The sequence below is a fragment of the Hylaeus anthracinus genome, unplaced genomic scaffold, assembly GCF_026225885.1.
Source record: "Hylaeus anthracinus isolate JK02 unplaced genomic scaffold, UHH_iyHylAnth1.0_haploid 18615, whole genome shotgun sequence".
NCBI lineage: Eukaryota > Metazoa > Arthropoda > Insecta > Hymenoptera > Colletidae > Hylaeus > Hylaeus anthracinus.
In genome coordinates, this window is record NW_026534789.1 from 1 (window position 1) to 16,589 (window position 16,589).

The 16,589-nt window shown below is 33.8% G+C and overlaps 1 protein-coding gene across 1 annotated transcript; it reads left to right on the top strand.

The window, feature by feature from the left end:
* Positions 1-978: 978 nt before the first annotated feature.
* LOC128892807 (protein tyrosine phosphatase domain-containing protein 1-like) lies at positions 979-16,344 on the top strand. The gene is given in 11 exon segments (XM_054153359.1): positions 979-1,044; positions 1,792-1,906; positions 1,908-2,017; positions 4,470-4,666; positions 5,820-5,942; positions 11,104-11,393; positions 12,704-12,917; positions 13,031-13,156; positions 13,524-13,747; positions 14,324-14,657; positions 15,947-16,344. Coding segments are annotated over 10 exon segments (1,917 nt in total). The 5' UTR covers positions 979-1,044; positions 1,792-1,798; the 3' UTR covers positions 16,138-16,344.
* The last annotated feature ends 245 nt before the right edge of the window (positions 16,345-16,589 follow it).

The following is a 16,589-nucleotide window of genomic DNA, read 5'->3' on the forward strand; positions in this document are numbered from 1 at the left end:
CGCGTTATTTGTGCATTTGAGAGAAATAATGAATAATTGATTAAAAGGTATTAGTGGCGCCATCTTATAGGAAAAGTTGGAACTATTCTCACTACAAACTTGGGCGTTTTCCCACGGATGGCGCTGTTAATAATACAAATAATATTAAATAAAATATTTTAAAACTAAACAATTAGACATATTCGGACATGCACTTATTATTTTATTATTTAATACATCTATCATTTTATTTATCACGAAAGTTATCTTTAGGGAACACAAGTTTGCGTTACGTTGCAAATAATGATTATAAGTTCGCACCTATTATTAGTATAGTTTGTTTCTTTATTTTATAAGGGGTACGTAATTCGTTCTTTATTAATTATTGCTCGGGTACCTCGGCATCGCTAAGCCTGTACTGTAGCCATAATCAAACATATTATAGCTACAGGCCCTGAGGGTTATTAGTATAGTCGAGTAATTCAACGAAAATATGAATTTCTGTATTCACTAATTATGCAATAACCTTTTCCTAATTTCTAAATGAAAATCAACTTCGCAAACTATGCAATAACCTGTTCCTAATTTCTAAATGAAAATCAACATCCCAAATTACCGATATGCACAACAAATTAAAATTCAATTTAATTTCGCTTCAAATTACATCTATCTAGACACGAAACACGCGAGAAATCCTTTTTCGTTGCAAGAAACAAATTCGAATGAAAGAAGGGTGGAAGAAAAATTGCGAGGGGTTGAATAGAACGCGAGCAGGCAATAAACCCCGACGCAGGCGCAACCAATGCGATAGAACGATAGATAAACTAGCGTAATGGTAGCGGAACTACCAGTCGCTATGCGCTTACCTCAGTACGCAAAGTGCTTTTTCGCATTGATCATTGCGATCTGTCGTCCGTTCTTGAGTAAAGAAAATCGTTGGAAAAAGATCCTCCTCGAATTGTCGAATGTATCGATAAAGAAACGAAGGGGCGGGGCTTAGGGGGGGTAAATTTAAATTTCCACGGCAATGAGATGGGCGAAAGGCGCGTGACAATTATCACAGACGTAAGTGCATCTTCTTTTAGATAAAGTAAATAAAAAGTTTTCGATGTTATTAATGGGTTAAGGGTTAAATTAAAGGGCTTCGTGGGGTAAGAGTATTGCAGTAATAAAGAAATTATTAAAGAAGATTGATATGAAGATTGATATCTAAATAATGCGTTTTTTGGAATATATAGAGGAATAAAATTGGCTATGGTATTAGAATTTCTTTTTTTTTATTTAATTTTACACTTGCATGTTGAGTGTTAATTGCAGTTGAAGACTAAAGGACTTAAAGCGTTGTTTTATGTGTTTTCAATTAGAACAATCGTTTTTATTTCCACTAGCATATATTTAATATTCAAATTAGTATTTTAGAATATCGAATATTTGCTAATAAAAATGGAACCTTTGTGTTTTCTCTAAAATATTCACAAACACGATTGTTTAATATTCAAATTAGTATTTTTGAATATTAAATACTTGATAGTAAAAATGAAACCTTTGTGTTGTCTCCGAAATATTGACAAACACGATTGTTCTAATTGAAAAACATGAAACACTTCAAATCCTCTAATCCTCATCTGCAATGAATACTCGACATGCAAGTGTAAAACAAATAAAAAAAAACCTGATATCATTTAAGATTCGACGAAAGAAAATAAAATACAAACTGATCGACACGACGATGAGAAATTTAATGTTCGTTGCAAAAGTAAAAGTGCTTTAAAAAAAAAATATTATGATCAACGATGAATTTTGAAAAATTAGTTGCAGAATGGATGTAAGTTCGCTGGTACCGGCGGGTCTTTTAGCGGGTCAGGTGGATCTGTACGAGGTCCAGGCCGGTTACAATAAGTTCTCCGAAAATCTGCGAAAGTTCACCCCCCCAAGCCATACAGTGCGCGATCTTCTGCGGTGGTTCTAGGTGCAAATACGAAAATCCAAAGGCATGGCCTCCCGTGCACATGGCGATACAAAACATCTTTTCGCATTGGTAAGAATGTTCAAAATATTTTTTTGAATGCTCTGAAAATTTATTAACCCTTCAATAATGCACCAATATTAATCACCAATATTATTAACCCCCAATAATAATTCATAGTAATAATACGGAATTTAGCAGAAGGTGCTTTAGTGAAAGAAACGTGAATTATGTCGTTGCACATTATTATTAAAAAATAATAATCGAGAAAACCTTTCAGAATTTTGTTTGGCATTTGTATTGAACAAACAGGATATTGAAGATTATTTATTCGATATTCGAAGTCTTAAACCAGATAAGAATTTTGTTTATCTCTGCATGTTGCATGGATTTCATTTTATTTTTTAAAAATATAAACGTTTCTATATTTATTTATGTATTCATGGTCAAATTTATATAAATAATGCTGCAGTACATACCTCGAATATTGAAATGTAACGTACATGTAATACGGGACATAACAAATATTTGTAAAAATCCAAGCAACATACAGATATTGTAATATAATATTCTTTAACAGTTGAACTTCTATGATCGCTAGACTGCGGATTCTTATGCATTTATAGAGAATCTGAACGTGCAAGAAAATATAGAATGGACGCAGTTGCCAATAGTATAAAGAATATTCAAAGTAAAGTACATATTATAATAATTGCAAAGTAAAATAAATTCTATTTGGGTTCAGTTTTTGTAGATACGTTTACAAAGATTTTATTTTCCATAAAGATCCGCAGTCTAATGATCACTATATTGATACAAAGACATTGTTAATTTATTCCTAATTTATTTTTGAGACTAACTTATGGCAACACATAGTGATTCAAGGAAATACACGAGTGAAATGTGTTTAAAAATCAGAAAATTGTTTTTAAATTCTCAATTCCTAACATTAAGAATAATTCTCGATGCGTGAACGGTGGTCAAACCCACAAACTTCCTTCCCTTGCGGGCACACGCGTGAAATAACGTCGCAGTGGAAATACATACGTCGATCGTGTGGGAGAGATTTCAACCGCCAATGTTAAACCGCACGAACTCCGATTCTATATTTATTGCCCTACGAAACTGAATCGATCGTAATCGTGAAACGATAACTGCTCCCTAGATAAAATTAAACTCAATGCCACGTGATTTTGCATACAACATTGAAAATCTCTAGAATGCGAGAGATTACGTACATTCTCGGACCACTTATAATTTAAAGTACATATTCTGTATATTTAAAGTATATTATCATTTAAAGTATATATTCTGATTTGTTCCTGTTCGATCTAAGAATATGTTATATGGTCGAGAAGTGCGTAATCCCTTAGCGTTAATACGCAAGTATAAAAAAAACTGCGGTAAACGGAGAGTGATTTATTCTGTTGAGAACAGTTAAAACACTCTCAGCAGTCTGTCACTCACTCTGAGTCGCTTTGTGGAGTCGAGAGCAAATAAAAAAACTGGATAATAAATGTGAAGAGTGATTGATTCGGTCGACAACAAATAAATCACTCTTTACTCGTTCTCTGTAGTGTTTCACCTGTTTTTACGTATTAATGGAGATTAGATGCATGTAAGGTGGGGATAGTTTGATTGAAAAGTGTGCCAAGAGTGAGTTTCATTTATAAGGGTACAAAGTCATAACTTAACTATAACACGTAATGCAAATTTGTTCGTTCTTTACATTCATTTAATGAAATGCTTTAGTTTGCTTTTGTGTTTGCTTAGACACTTCTTTTAATTCACACGAGGAATGCCAGTAGTCTGTTTGGAACTATTGAACATAGCTACAGCCCTTAAGGGAGTGTGCTGAGAACAATTGAATTAATGAAAAAAATTTGTTTGGGAGGTATGATAAATATATTCAATTTAAAATTTGGTATTTCAAATTAGTATCTCTCTAAATATATTATTAACTCGTTACGTAATACATTTATTAATCGTAAGATTATAGTAAGCATGAGTTAATAAAATAATAAAAAATGGCAAAATAATTTATACTAACGAAGCTTTAGATATCCAAGATACTTTCCAAACACATTTTTAGATATTTTCAAAGACGAGAACTATTTTTGCGAATTAAAAGTTTGTCACGAATTCATCGAGATTATTATTTCTGTATTATGCAAGATCGGAGAAAATTTGTTTGAGAAGTATGATAACTATCTTAAATTTAAAATTTGTCTTTGACTCGAGTCATTCCAAATTAGTATTTCTTCAAATAGATTATTAACTGCGAACATTAATTTATTAATCATAAGATTAAAGTAAGCAAGAGTAACTAAAATAAAAATGGCGAAATAATTAATACTAATAAAGCTTCAGATATCTAAGATACCTTCCAAACGCATTTTTAGATATTTTCAAAAACAGGAATTATTTTTTAATTAAAAAATCTGTCACGAATTTATCGAAATTGTTATTATTATTTCTGCATTATGCAAAATTGGAGATAGTGTAAGCATTGATCATTCCCTAGGGTGACGGACGACGTCCTAGCGATGGCACGGCCGAACACCGCGCAGATAATAAAAAAAGACATAATTGCACAGTTTCAAGGGTGGAGTATAAAAACTATAATAAACCTACAAACGCCGGGGGAGCATGCGAGCTGCGGGGGGCCACTTGAGGAAAGCGGCTTCACTTACGATCCGAATGTCTTCATGAAAAATGGCAGTAGGTATTTAAACATTAATTTTATTAAATATTTAACAAACTCGAGGCACCCTCGTCAATATTTAATTCGATAGGTTCGTATTGCACGCGAAGTGGACGAAAACTGACGGGTTATAAAAATTTTAGGGGGACACGCGATTATGTTGTCCAGCGATGGGAAAAATTGATTATTAAGGAGTCCAAGTAATCGCGATTAATTATTAATGAATAATGGGCCACGATTGCCTTTGAAATATTACAGGTTATTGATTTATTATTGCTGTATTATTGCTTGTTTATTATTACGAATATAGTTTGCTATATTATTCCTATACTATACATTTATTAAATATAGATATTGTATATTATATTTATATATATTATTATACACTATCCAATGATTGTAAATTACAATTACGATAAAGTAACCACTGTTCAAACTGAACTGTAATTACAAGATTCAATTTCAATCTTTAAGATTATTTGTGTTACAAACTGGCCTTTGCTTAGCTTTCTATGGATTTATATATTTCTTTTATTTTATTCTATCGATTCAATTTTATAATTATATCAATACTTACTACTTCGAGACTGAACACTTTATATTTCGATATATATACGACTTTTTTACCTGTTTAAATGTAGTAAGACATTTTCAAAGATTAGACGTATTTTAGAATAGAAAAGTTTGTCATGAATTTATCAACATTGTTATTTCTGTATTATGCAAGATCGGAGAAAATTTGTTCGAAAAATATGATAATGCTCCATTTGTGTGAGCGATGTGTCGATTTGTGTATTTACATCGAACAGAAATTTAATCGATATACAGCATCATTTATTTTTATTTTGATACGCGGAACATATTTTTTCCCGAATACAACCCAATTTGAATTTAGAATCACAGGAATAGTTGCACCCTAATTCCGGATTGATTTTCGAAACTTCCATTTTCGGAACGAGTTGGACGAAAGGGTCGAATTGGTTCGCGAGCTTTGTGCACCGTCGTTTTGATAGAACATGCAATGCAGCAAAACCGCGAGTGTATCCATATACGAAAGTTTCGAGGGGGGTTGAGCAGCGAACCGCGGAACGCGAACCGTGCTTGTCTCTTCGGGGTCAGATGGCTCGACCAAGGTCTTCGAATAATACGATTCCGCGAATTTTGTTGCAGTTTACTATTACAATTTCGCACTGAAGGATTACGGGGACGCAACGATGGGCAAACTTCTGGATATGGTCAAGGTCGTGGCCTTCGCCGTGCAGGAAGGAAGAGTGGCAATCCACTGTCACGCTGGTAAATCGACTCTTTTTCTTTTTTATCACCCCTTCTCGTCGATCGATCGACCCGATTCCCGCGCCATTTCTCACCTTCGATTATCTTTCGAATCTCGCGTTTGTGCAATTGGCAAAATTGTTAGATGGAAGAGGAAAAGTTATGCTAATTATTGACACGGTTCACGGGAGATTGATAACGATAAGGTACATAAAGTCGAGTAAATCGTATCGATTTTTAAGGAATATCGACGTAAAAAAAATGTCTAGTCATGAAGCTTATGGCACATTGAAATATACTTAAGTTATCTGATCGTTCATGAAGGTCCTACTATAAATTCCCATCATAATATTTTCTTTCCTTGTTAGAACTTATTTCTATAGAGTTAGTTCTCCAAATATTGAAATTGGATCAATTTGATCTCCTAAAATAATTAATTATTTAATTAATTACTCAATCTTTACGATATTCCTTTGTTAAATTCAATTACCCTAATTTCATCAGGACTAACAATTACCCGAAGTCGCCATTCAATAATTAATAATAAAATAAATACTAGTATATTAAGTTTATTAATATAAATATATTTCTAAAATTATTGATATTAATAAACTTAATATACTATTATGTATTCGGAATGAGAAAATTCCTATCATAATATGATTATATGATAGGAATTTTTTGTAATTCTCTTTATTTAAAATCGACACTTTTCATTTATTATACCAAGATGTACCCTGAAAAAATTACCCAAAGCTCGTTTTATTATCGCAAGAAGAAAGAACGAATATTCGCGGATAAATGGGACTGTAGCGCTATACTATTAAGTGGAACGAGACGTCTGACTATAACGTCTGACCCAATACGCTCTTCCACTCGAGGTCTTTCTTCATTCGCGAAGTATCTGGTGATGTTATCGCGCCTAACGTGGATGCGCTCGATTTTCCCTTATCGCGACCTGTAAACGGACCTTTTAATTCAAGAAATTAGTTATCTCTGGTTACGCGATCCTTGCCTTCGCGAGCCTAGTTATCAGCGATTTGTAACCTTTAAGTGTATCGATCTAAGGGACCGTGTGAAACACGTTCAAACTGGCGCGATACCGTTTTGGTGCATTGCGTGCCGTTGCACGTGGCGTCAACGGCGGTGCATCTGAATTTTTGCATTCGTTATGCATCCCCCTTGAACTCTGGCCTGAACGCCACGGTCACAAAAATTGCACGTTTCGTAATGCAAATTCGGTGTGACGAGAAGTGGGTGTGCCGGTTGGTCTGATTTATTCCAAATATTCTAGCATAGTTGTTTAATAAACATTTTCGTTCTTAATTCAGGTCTCCTACTGTATATAAATTTTAATTATAAATGGAGTCGACAGTAGACTATTCAGGGTTAGTAAAAGAGATAAAATTAGTGAAAATATGTTCTGATAAATTCATATTTTGTCTGTCCTAGTTAAAATAAATATTCTGGTATATATAAGTTAAAGAAGCATAGTTTATTTATTTCATAAACATTTGGATTCTTCAATTCAAGTCCTCATCAGTACGAAATTTAAATTAGAAATAAAATATTGGTCGAAATGATAGAATAAAAGAATATTAATTGAGAAAAATGCCTAATTATAAAATATACTTTAACAAAATCATCAGATAATATTTTCATTAATTCCATTTTTCACATTTATTCAGCCTACAGTTTACGACTAAACTTCTTTTATAAATTGACATTATTTCAGAAATTTTATCTCTTCGACTCGTCCCTATTGATTTACTATCGACTGTAATTATTATTTCTATATGAAAATGTTACTCTTCAAAATTTGCAAAGTTAAGGTCACGTTTACATTTGTCGCTACAAATCCTTACTTCACCATTCAAACCTATAAATTTCATATTCTTGCACGATAATGCGGCAATTCTGTCAGTTAGGCACTTGCACGCACCCTGCGTGCAACTCACAACTAGTCGACGATTGACTATGCGGTATTAATGCACACAATGCATTCACGTCTCTAAAACTATAATTAACGCAGCGATGGAAATGATGTCGAGTCGATGGTATCGATATTAGACTGTCAGTTATAATCTGGTATTGAACAGGAAATATCCAGGTATCAAACATAATCGATATGTATATTTGATGCTACAATTACACGAGGGTATCGATGCACAATTGCTACTTCTACGAGAGTATCGATGCATTACACGAGATGGTCGTGAATTTGTTCAGAAACTGTGTCAATATTGCTATTCTTTTTATGTTTATTTTTATTCTCGTTTTAGTTGTGAAATCATTCAATGAAACATTGGATATAACACAAAGAAAGTGTAAAAGAGTAATTGAATTTGTTTGTTATCGTTTGGGTTCTTTTAAATGTTTGAAGTTTAACATTAATTTCATACAAATGTATAGTAATATAAAATGCACAGTGAACAATGCCATTTAATATTAGTATACCTTGTACATTTTATATTATTATTGTATATGTCAAACATAATTTTATGTTAACTGAAAATAGGGACACCTACTGTTTCTAACGTTTATATTTTAAATTTGCTATCACTAGTGGTTCCATCGTTCGATGCAAAATTCAGTAACCACTTCTGCGTGCTTCCATGAAGAATTTCCTAATTGACGGAAAGCGTGTTCGGCAACCATAAGCGCACCCGGTTCTAAATTCTGCGAGGGAATTTATGTGCACGAAAAATAGATGACGTTGGATAAGGAATTGGGGCGAAATTGCACTGCATTCACGATTCGTGACTACTCTCAAATTCTAATTTTTCTGACTCGAAATTCAGAATTCACGTAATAATTACAAATAAACAATGAACGACAAATAAAATCTGTAGCTAATTATTCCTAACGTTTATTCGATTGAAAAGATGCATTTTCATTTATTTATTGTGAAATCTTTCGGTGTATAATACGAATTCTATTTTTTTGTCGTACGAGTAACGAGTAGAAAAATGCTTGTCGTTCATTGTTTGAATAAAATTTTAAGAAGCAATGAAATTACTCACTTTCGCAGTCTCTTCACTCCGAGCATGAAACACCCACATTTATCACAGCGTATGCATCAGCGATAAATTCTCTCTCGAACGATCTCTGGACGCGTTGTCAACCGACAATTAAATCGAATCCCCGAAATTCCACGCGAGTTTCGCGTGTACGCTCTGTGACTTAATTACGGGACCGTGGAAGCATATTTGCGTGCTGAAACGTTCACGTGAGGAATGCATACCGTGGAAATGTGAACTATTCATAAGCAAAGTTGATTAACTCCACAAAATAAAAATTAGAGAAAAGTAACAAAGTGATGTGCATCGTTTTTAAAAATTTTGTTTTGTATATTCGTTCAAGTAGATACAGAATATATTGTGCAAAATAAACGTTTTGGTAAGTGAAATTAAAACAAAAGTGAAATAATATTTTTAAGTTAAGTTTTCAAACAATTTGTTCAGGTTGATTTTTTAAACTAGAAACTCTTTTATCAGAAGTAATTTTTGCACTACTGTTTAATTCAATTAATAACATAGAGATAATTAAATTCCTATAAAAATTCGAATTGCACTATTGTAACGATCTGTGTTCAAATATGGAGTTAATCAAATTGACTTTTAAAATAAATTACGCAATATTTACTAGACAAAAGTTACGATCGTTCAATGGTCTTGAAGTTAATTATTACTTTTCATTCCGAGTATATAAAATTATGAGTCAATTTTATATAGCATCCGTTTGGTTTATGTTACCAAGAAATATCTCTGAAATATTATTTAATTATCAGAGAGAATTTCAGATTTAACACACATAAAGATGATTCGTACACTTCATTAGAGGAATAAAATTGTTTTAGAATTGGTAAAATGATTTACATATTTTAGAGGTAATCCTTTCACTATTACTCGTTCACTAACACTATCGTAGTTCACTGTATGTCGATAAGCCTGGCACTTCCGTGTTAGATCTCACGCACTTGTAATGTCACCTTCCTTTCGCGGTGGTGGGACTTCGAATACTGGAGATTCTGACCTGCCCATTCATGCTCCATTCATGCTCCATTCATGCCCCACTCTTTCTCTCCCTTCCGCGGGACCGCTCGACCGACAGCGCCCGAACGGTCCCGAGCCTTTCCTTTCGTTAAACCATTAATTAACCTTCATTATATGTATGTATTTACAGACTGCCAATTACATCCTAAAATTTATTAAAAAATTAACTTGTCAAAATGTTATTATTTGATTCATATCATTTCACACTCTTTGAAGCAACTTTACGTTACAAACTATAGCGTGGAGTGTATTAAACAATTAAATATTCATCGTCGTACTTATTTTTGTAACTTTATAAAAATTCACGAATCTCATTTAAATTCAGCATTTCGCTTATTCTCTTTAGAAAAATAGTTAAGGAAATATAATACTTTAACTTTCTATTGTTCACTGTCTAGGAACTAATTTTTCATTTAATATAATTATGAAATTGTACACGTGTCTCAAATGCAATTGTTAAATAAATTTCGCGATTATTTAATTTTTATATTCAACCCTATTGTAAGCATTTCTCTTATTCTTATTGTTAAATAAATTTTTTGGTTATTTAATTTTTATATTCAACCCTATTGTAAGCATTTCTCTTATTCTTATTGTTAAATAAATTTCTTGGTTATTTAATTTTTATACTCAAAACTATTGTAAGCATTTCTTTTATTCTCTTTAGGAAAATAGTCAAGGAAAATTAATATTTTATTTTCTATTATTCTCTTTCTAGGAACTAATTTTTCCTTTAATATCATTTTTCCTTGAAGAGGACCTGAAAAGTGAGGTCGACACGATTAATAGAGAGAACTATTAGGTCGTCCTATAAGTTCGTGTCACAGTTTATATTTATCAAAAAAATACAAACTACAGGAATGATTTAATAGTGAAATTATTTATAGCGACTGAAAGGTGAACACTTAAATAATAAATTTGAATAAATTAAATAAACAATTTGATCTCGCGGGAAGACCTAATAAATAAAAGCTTGCACCGGATCATATTTTGTTTTCAAATTACGTTCACCTAGAAAATGAGAAAATCGCTGCAAAATAAATCTATTTAGGAATGGCCTGTCGGTTCTTCCTCGTGATTAATAAAAAGCTGTCACGACGACATTTCAGAAGATATTATTCTTTCAGGCCTAGGCAGAACCGGGGTTCTGATCGCGTGCTACCTCATTTACAGTCTTCGTGTGCGAGCGAACGACGCCATAAGGTTCGTTCGCATGAAACGACCGTCCGCGATTCAAACTCGAGGACAAATACTCTGTATCCAGGAGTTCGAGCACTTCGTTCTTCCACAGATGATAGTTTTCCCGTTGACCAGCACAATAGGCGACCGCAAGCCCTGCAGCTTGCAGTCGCACCTCAGGAGACAGCACAACGTTCTGCACGGATACGAGCAACGTACCTTCAAACACATTCCAAAGGTCCGTTTCTATTTTCACATCGTGTATAAATGGACAATATTAACGCGTTAACTTCTAGACAAATATTCCTGAAAGAGTCTGCTAAAATTGAATATTATTCAAATAATTGGAGACTGCACAATGAAACATTAACTTCATAAAAATTCACGAATCTCATTTAAATTCAGCATTATTCTCTTTAGAAAAATGGTTAAGGAAAAATAATATTTTATTTTCTAACCGACTTCGAAAAGGAGGAGGTTACTCAATTCGACATGTATTTTTATTTTTTCCTATTGTTCAACTGTCTAGGAACTAATTTTTCATTTAATATAATTATTCCTTGAAGAGGACCCAAAGGGAAATCATTCTCTTAAATGCTTGACTTTCAAAATTAATTTTTCTAGTTCTTCAATGAAAAGCACTATCACCCATACAGGGTGTCTCAAAAATGTTGGAGGTCCTTATTCACTGTCTAGGAACTAATTTTTCATTTAATATAATTATTCCTTGAAGAGGACCCAAAGGGAAATCATTCTCTTAAATGCTTGACTTTCAAAATTAATTTTTCTAGTTCTTCAATGAAAAGCATTATCATCCATACAGGGTGTCTAAAAAATGTTGGAGGTCCTTAAAAGTAGTGGTTCGAAGGGTGACTTGAAACAATTTTTTCCTTAGCGTAAATATTGTCCGAGTTAAGAAGATGTCAATAGAAAACCCCGACCAATCACAGCGCGGTCGCTTAGCGCGTAGTTTACGCTACCGCAGCTGACTAGAGCTAGCCTATTCTACTGCGGCTGACTAGCGCTTAGTCTACACTACTGCGCCCGTCTACTGCGTAAACGGTTTTCTGTTAACATCTCCTTAACGAAGCCTCGGACAACATTTTCGTCAAGGAAAAAATTGTTTCAAATCACCCCCCGAATCCTTTTTATAGATCTCCAATCTTTTTGGAACACCCTGCATATAGATAACATGGCGATGAACTTGTTAACCCTTTGAATGCCAAGAAGCGATATATCGCTGCTCGAACCTGCAAGTGCTATAACTCGTTAGAAAATTTTTGCTGAAACCTATAACATTTTATTTTTATTTTTTTAAATAACGAAGGGAGTCTAACATGTTTTTGCTATCGCGTAAAAATTTCACGAGCCTGAAAATAAAATTGAAATATACACTTTTGTTTACAATCATGTATATTTACTTAAAGTTGTCCGGCATTTCACGGATATGAATGAAAATTTCCTCTGGCACTCAAAGGGTTAAACATGAAGTTTTGAAGTTTGAGCGTCAATGAAGTTTGATTTGGACGATTTAAATTTATTCTTCAGATAGTCTTCACTATTTGCGAGCGAATTCTTCAACTCTGCGACTGTCAGGACGATAATTCGCCATGCGAGATAAAGTACACGGTCTCCAGCACGGCGTTCACTCAGAAATTTATATCTCACGTTTTGGAAAAATTGCGCGACAGCAAAGGGAACATAAGGCACTCTTACTCGTGGGCAGAGTACTCCCTTGCCGATTCTTCTTTCGATTGCTCGAGTAAGAATCGCTTCGAACAATTTCACCTAAATCTGTCGAAGAAAATTATGCTTGGCATATATTTGTAACAAGATACGAAAATAAATTGAGTTGTTTTTGTGATAATTATTCAGGCTCAGCGAAAGCGTGCGCGAGTGGTAGCCAAGCATCGTCGAGGGACACTTCCGATGACATTGGACGGTTGAGCGACGTGTTCTGCACTTCGCCTGATACTCCATCTTGCGACTCCACCTACCCAGGTGACCTGCAAAAAAGGAATTACGTTAGAAAAGAAATTGAAAAATACAATAAAAAAGAAACAAAAAAGAATTGTGACAATACTTGACAAAGATAAATCTTCTTTCTTCGTCGCGATCCTTAACATCTCGACAGACAGATATTTTACGTTTCTGAGTACTGAGGAAAATAATAAAATTCTGAAGTTGAACATTGCATTGTTAGGACGAAGATAAAAATTACCAAATAAGTTTTGAAATATCAATGTTGTAAATTGTACAAAGATTTTCCTAATTTTTTCATAACCAGGAATAGAATTTGAATGTGTTAATAACTTGATCAGCGATTATAAAATAGGAATAAAGAACGCGAGGAAAAATGTTGCGACAGGTCTCGATGACAACTGCGTGGACGACGTTCTCGGGGACGGAATCCATGGTCAGGATCTCGTCGACAACGATTGTTACAAAGAGATCCAATCGCACATGGATCTAAAGGCTGCTGCTCAGAATGCTACTGTCGAAACTGTAAACACCGATGAGGCCATAAGGGCTCTGATTAGAGACAGCGCAGTGTTGCCCGATAAAACGAGGAAACGCTTGCAGGATTACCAGGTGCTACATTCAAAGAACTTCGAATAAATATAATTTTAACTGTAAAAGAATGAAACTTCTCAGGTCACTCGAGCCAGTTGATTTGTGGACTACATTAATAACAATTTAATGCAAACGTTTTCAAACATTTCATGGTCTTCTTTAGTCACGGATCTTTATGCATTTCCAGGAAATTTGAATTTGCAAGAACGTACAAAATGCAAACAATATGCAGGAATATAAAAAAGGTTGAAAGTAAAGTTCATGTTGTAATATTTGTAAAATAAAATAAATTCCTATTTAGGTACATATTTTGTAGGCACGTTCGCGAATATTTTATGTTGCATAAAGATCCGCAGTTTACTTATCAGACACATTATATAATTAAGATGTACAGTGAGTGTAATAACTATTCGTACAGGAAGCATTTATTTTAAATTATTTACTGTACGAATACTTCTTATACTGATTGTACTAAAGAAAAACTAATATTATTCCACGAAATATCGTTATATTATATTAAGTATCGTTATATATACGATCTGAAAGCTACACGGGCCCATACAGGGATAAGAATATTTTAATGAATCGTTCTAGGTGGACCTGAACCACAGATCCACAGCCTGGCAGCGACTAGAAATGGAAACTGACATAGGCGTCCTGACAGGGTTGTTATTCGAGTGGTTGGAGACGTTGAAGCGTCCCTTGCTGGACGTGGACAGCCTGAGTTACATCGTCGCGTGGAGTTCCAAGCCCCAGCGATGCCTTGAGAAGCTATCAGCTTGCAACAGATACCTGTTGGAGTACCTGCTACGATTTGTCAGCCGACTGAGGCCGATGACGGCTGAGAGTCAGAGCTTGATAACCAAGAGGTTCATGGCTACCCTCACGCAGCAGAGTATTTGGATAAAAAACTCTTTCTATCCCTCCAGTAAGTATATTCAAACACTATTTCCATTCCTCTGTGAAAGGTTTGCTACGCAAATATATTTATAACTTATTTGGAAATTTTCAATACCTGATCGATAAAAATCATGAATACTAGAAATAGACAATTAGAATAAATGTTCAATGTACATTCATGTGACTGAAAATAACTATTAATTGAATTTTTAGTTGTAAATTATAAAATATTGCTAGTCGCAGCTTCTCGCATGATAGTGTCCAACAAAAAACTAGGTCTACCGAGACAGTATTTCCGTGTGGACAGTAGACAGTATTTCCCCATTAAGAGTTGAGGATTATATCAAATCACCCATGAATTTGATAAATATTCCAAAATTTATTATTCGCCAACTTTAGTGCATTATGCATTTTAATTTTGAGTTTAACCTTGCTTTGTTCGAAGCCATTATAGTCTCGAGAAGTACCTAAATCTTTGTACAACATTTATATTTCGCTATTTTTCTACTGTGAGTTCAAAGAAAATGTTGATTCCCTTATAGATGGTCTCTAGAAGTATTTGTAGAAAGCGTAATAGATTCCCACTCGAGCTCTAGGCTACACTTTCTGTGAACCTAGTACAAACTCTAAATCTCTATACATTGACGCAATATGGTTTGATTGTTGTATATTTGATGAAGATATGAGCATCGTCTAGACAGTTATCGTACGTCTCCGTTCCTTACCAGTGGACACATTGTGTTCAGCATGTTTGACAGGAATATTGATTCGTGGGACACGCTACTTCGTCCTATTTATATTATTAATAATTGTGGTTAGCATGCGAGAGACAGAAACGTGACAGACCTTGATATTGTAGCTGGTACCTTGCCCTCCTTTTTAATTTTACATTATTTATTCCGCGATTAGATGACTGCAATTCTCGTATTCAACAACAAATATATGTCTTCTTTTTTCTTTTAATATTACACAATGATGATGCGTGATAAAAATTTCGATTCATTAAAATAAAAGGCTATTTAAAATGACTCATCCTACATTACCTCCTCATACGCTAGAATAATGGAAAATATGTGCAAATGTATAGTACACGTGTGCCATTCACTTCAATCAGGAAATAAAAGTTATGTAGAATATAAATATAAACAACTAAAAGGTATTAGCCAGTACTCGAAGGTAAAAATAATCTTAAATATAATTCTAAAGAGTTATGAAATTTAAAGCAGTGAAGTATATTCCCTAAAATCTAAAAATAAAGCAAATCAAGCTAAGACATTAAATATTAAACGTACTCGTATTAATTTGATTCTGTTGCAGACAAAAATTTCCACAAATTACGACGAGGGACCGCGGCGAAGCTGAATGAATTTTTCATTAGATTGATGAACCTGATAGAGGAGGTCAATATACAGGAGATGGAGAAACCTTCGTGGATGTCCAAATGGGAATTAGTGTCCAACCAGTTGCGGCAAATAGAAACGCGACAAAAGGACGAAGAGACCGTTTAAATCGACGTTAATAAGTACAAGGAAATTAATAAAATTATTGAGCGTCCCGTTCAAGACATCTACAGAACGAGAAATTTGAATCGCGTATAGTTCGTAGTCGATTTGTATTATTTATTTTTACAATGGTGACAGTCAAACATCGTATTTTTCAAACTAAACGTGTACGTTCCAAATTATGGTGAACCATCTAAATAAATAACGGTATTTTAGTAGTAATATAAATATTGTTATTTTATTTCCAAGTCAATTATTTTGAACGTTTAGATCGGAAAACTTAAAAGTTGACTAGAAGAAATTACATGTTGGATCTATCTCGACCTGAAATAAATAATTTGGAATTATTTTTAATAATTAGGGGCGCCTTCTAAAAATTAGTACTCACCTTTTTAGCGAAGGGATTGACGATAGCTCCAGCTGATAAGAAAAATTTCCATCGTGCCATATTATTGTAC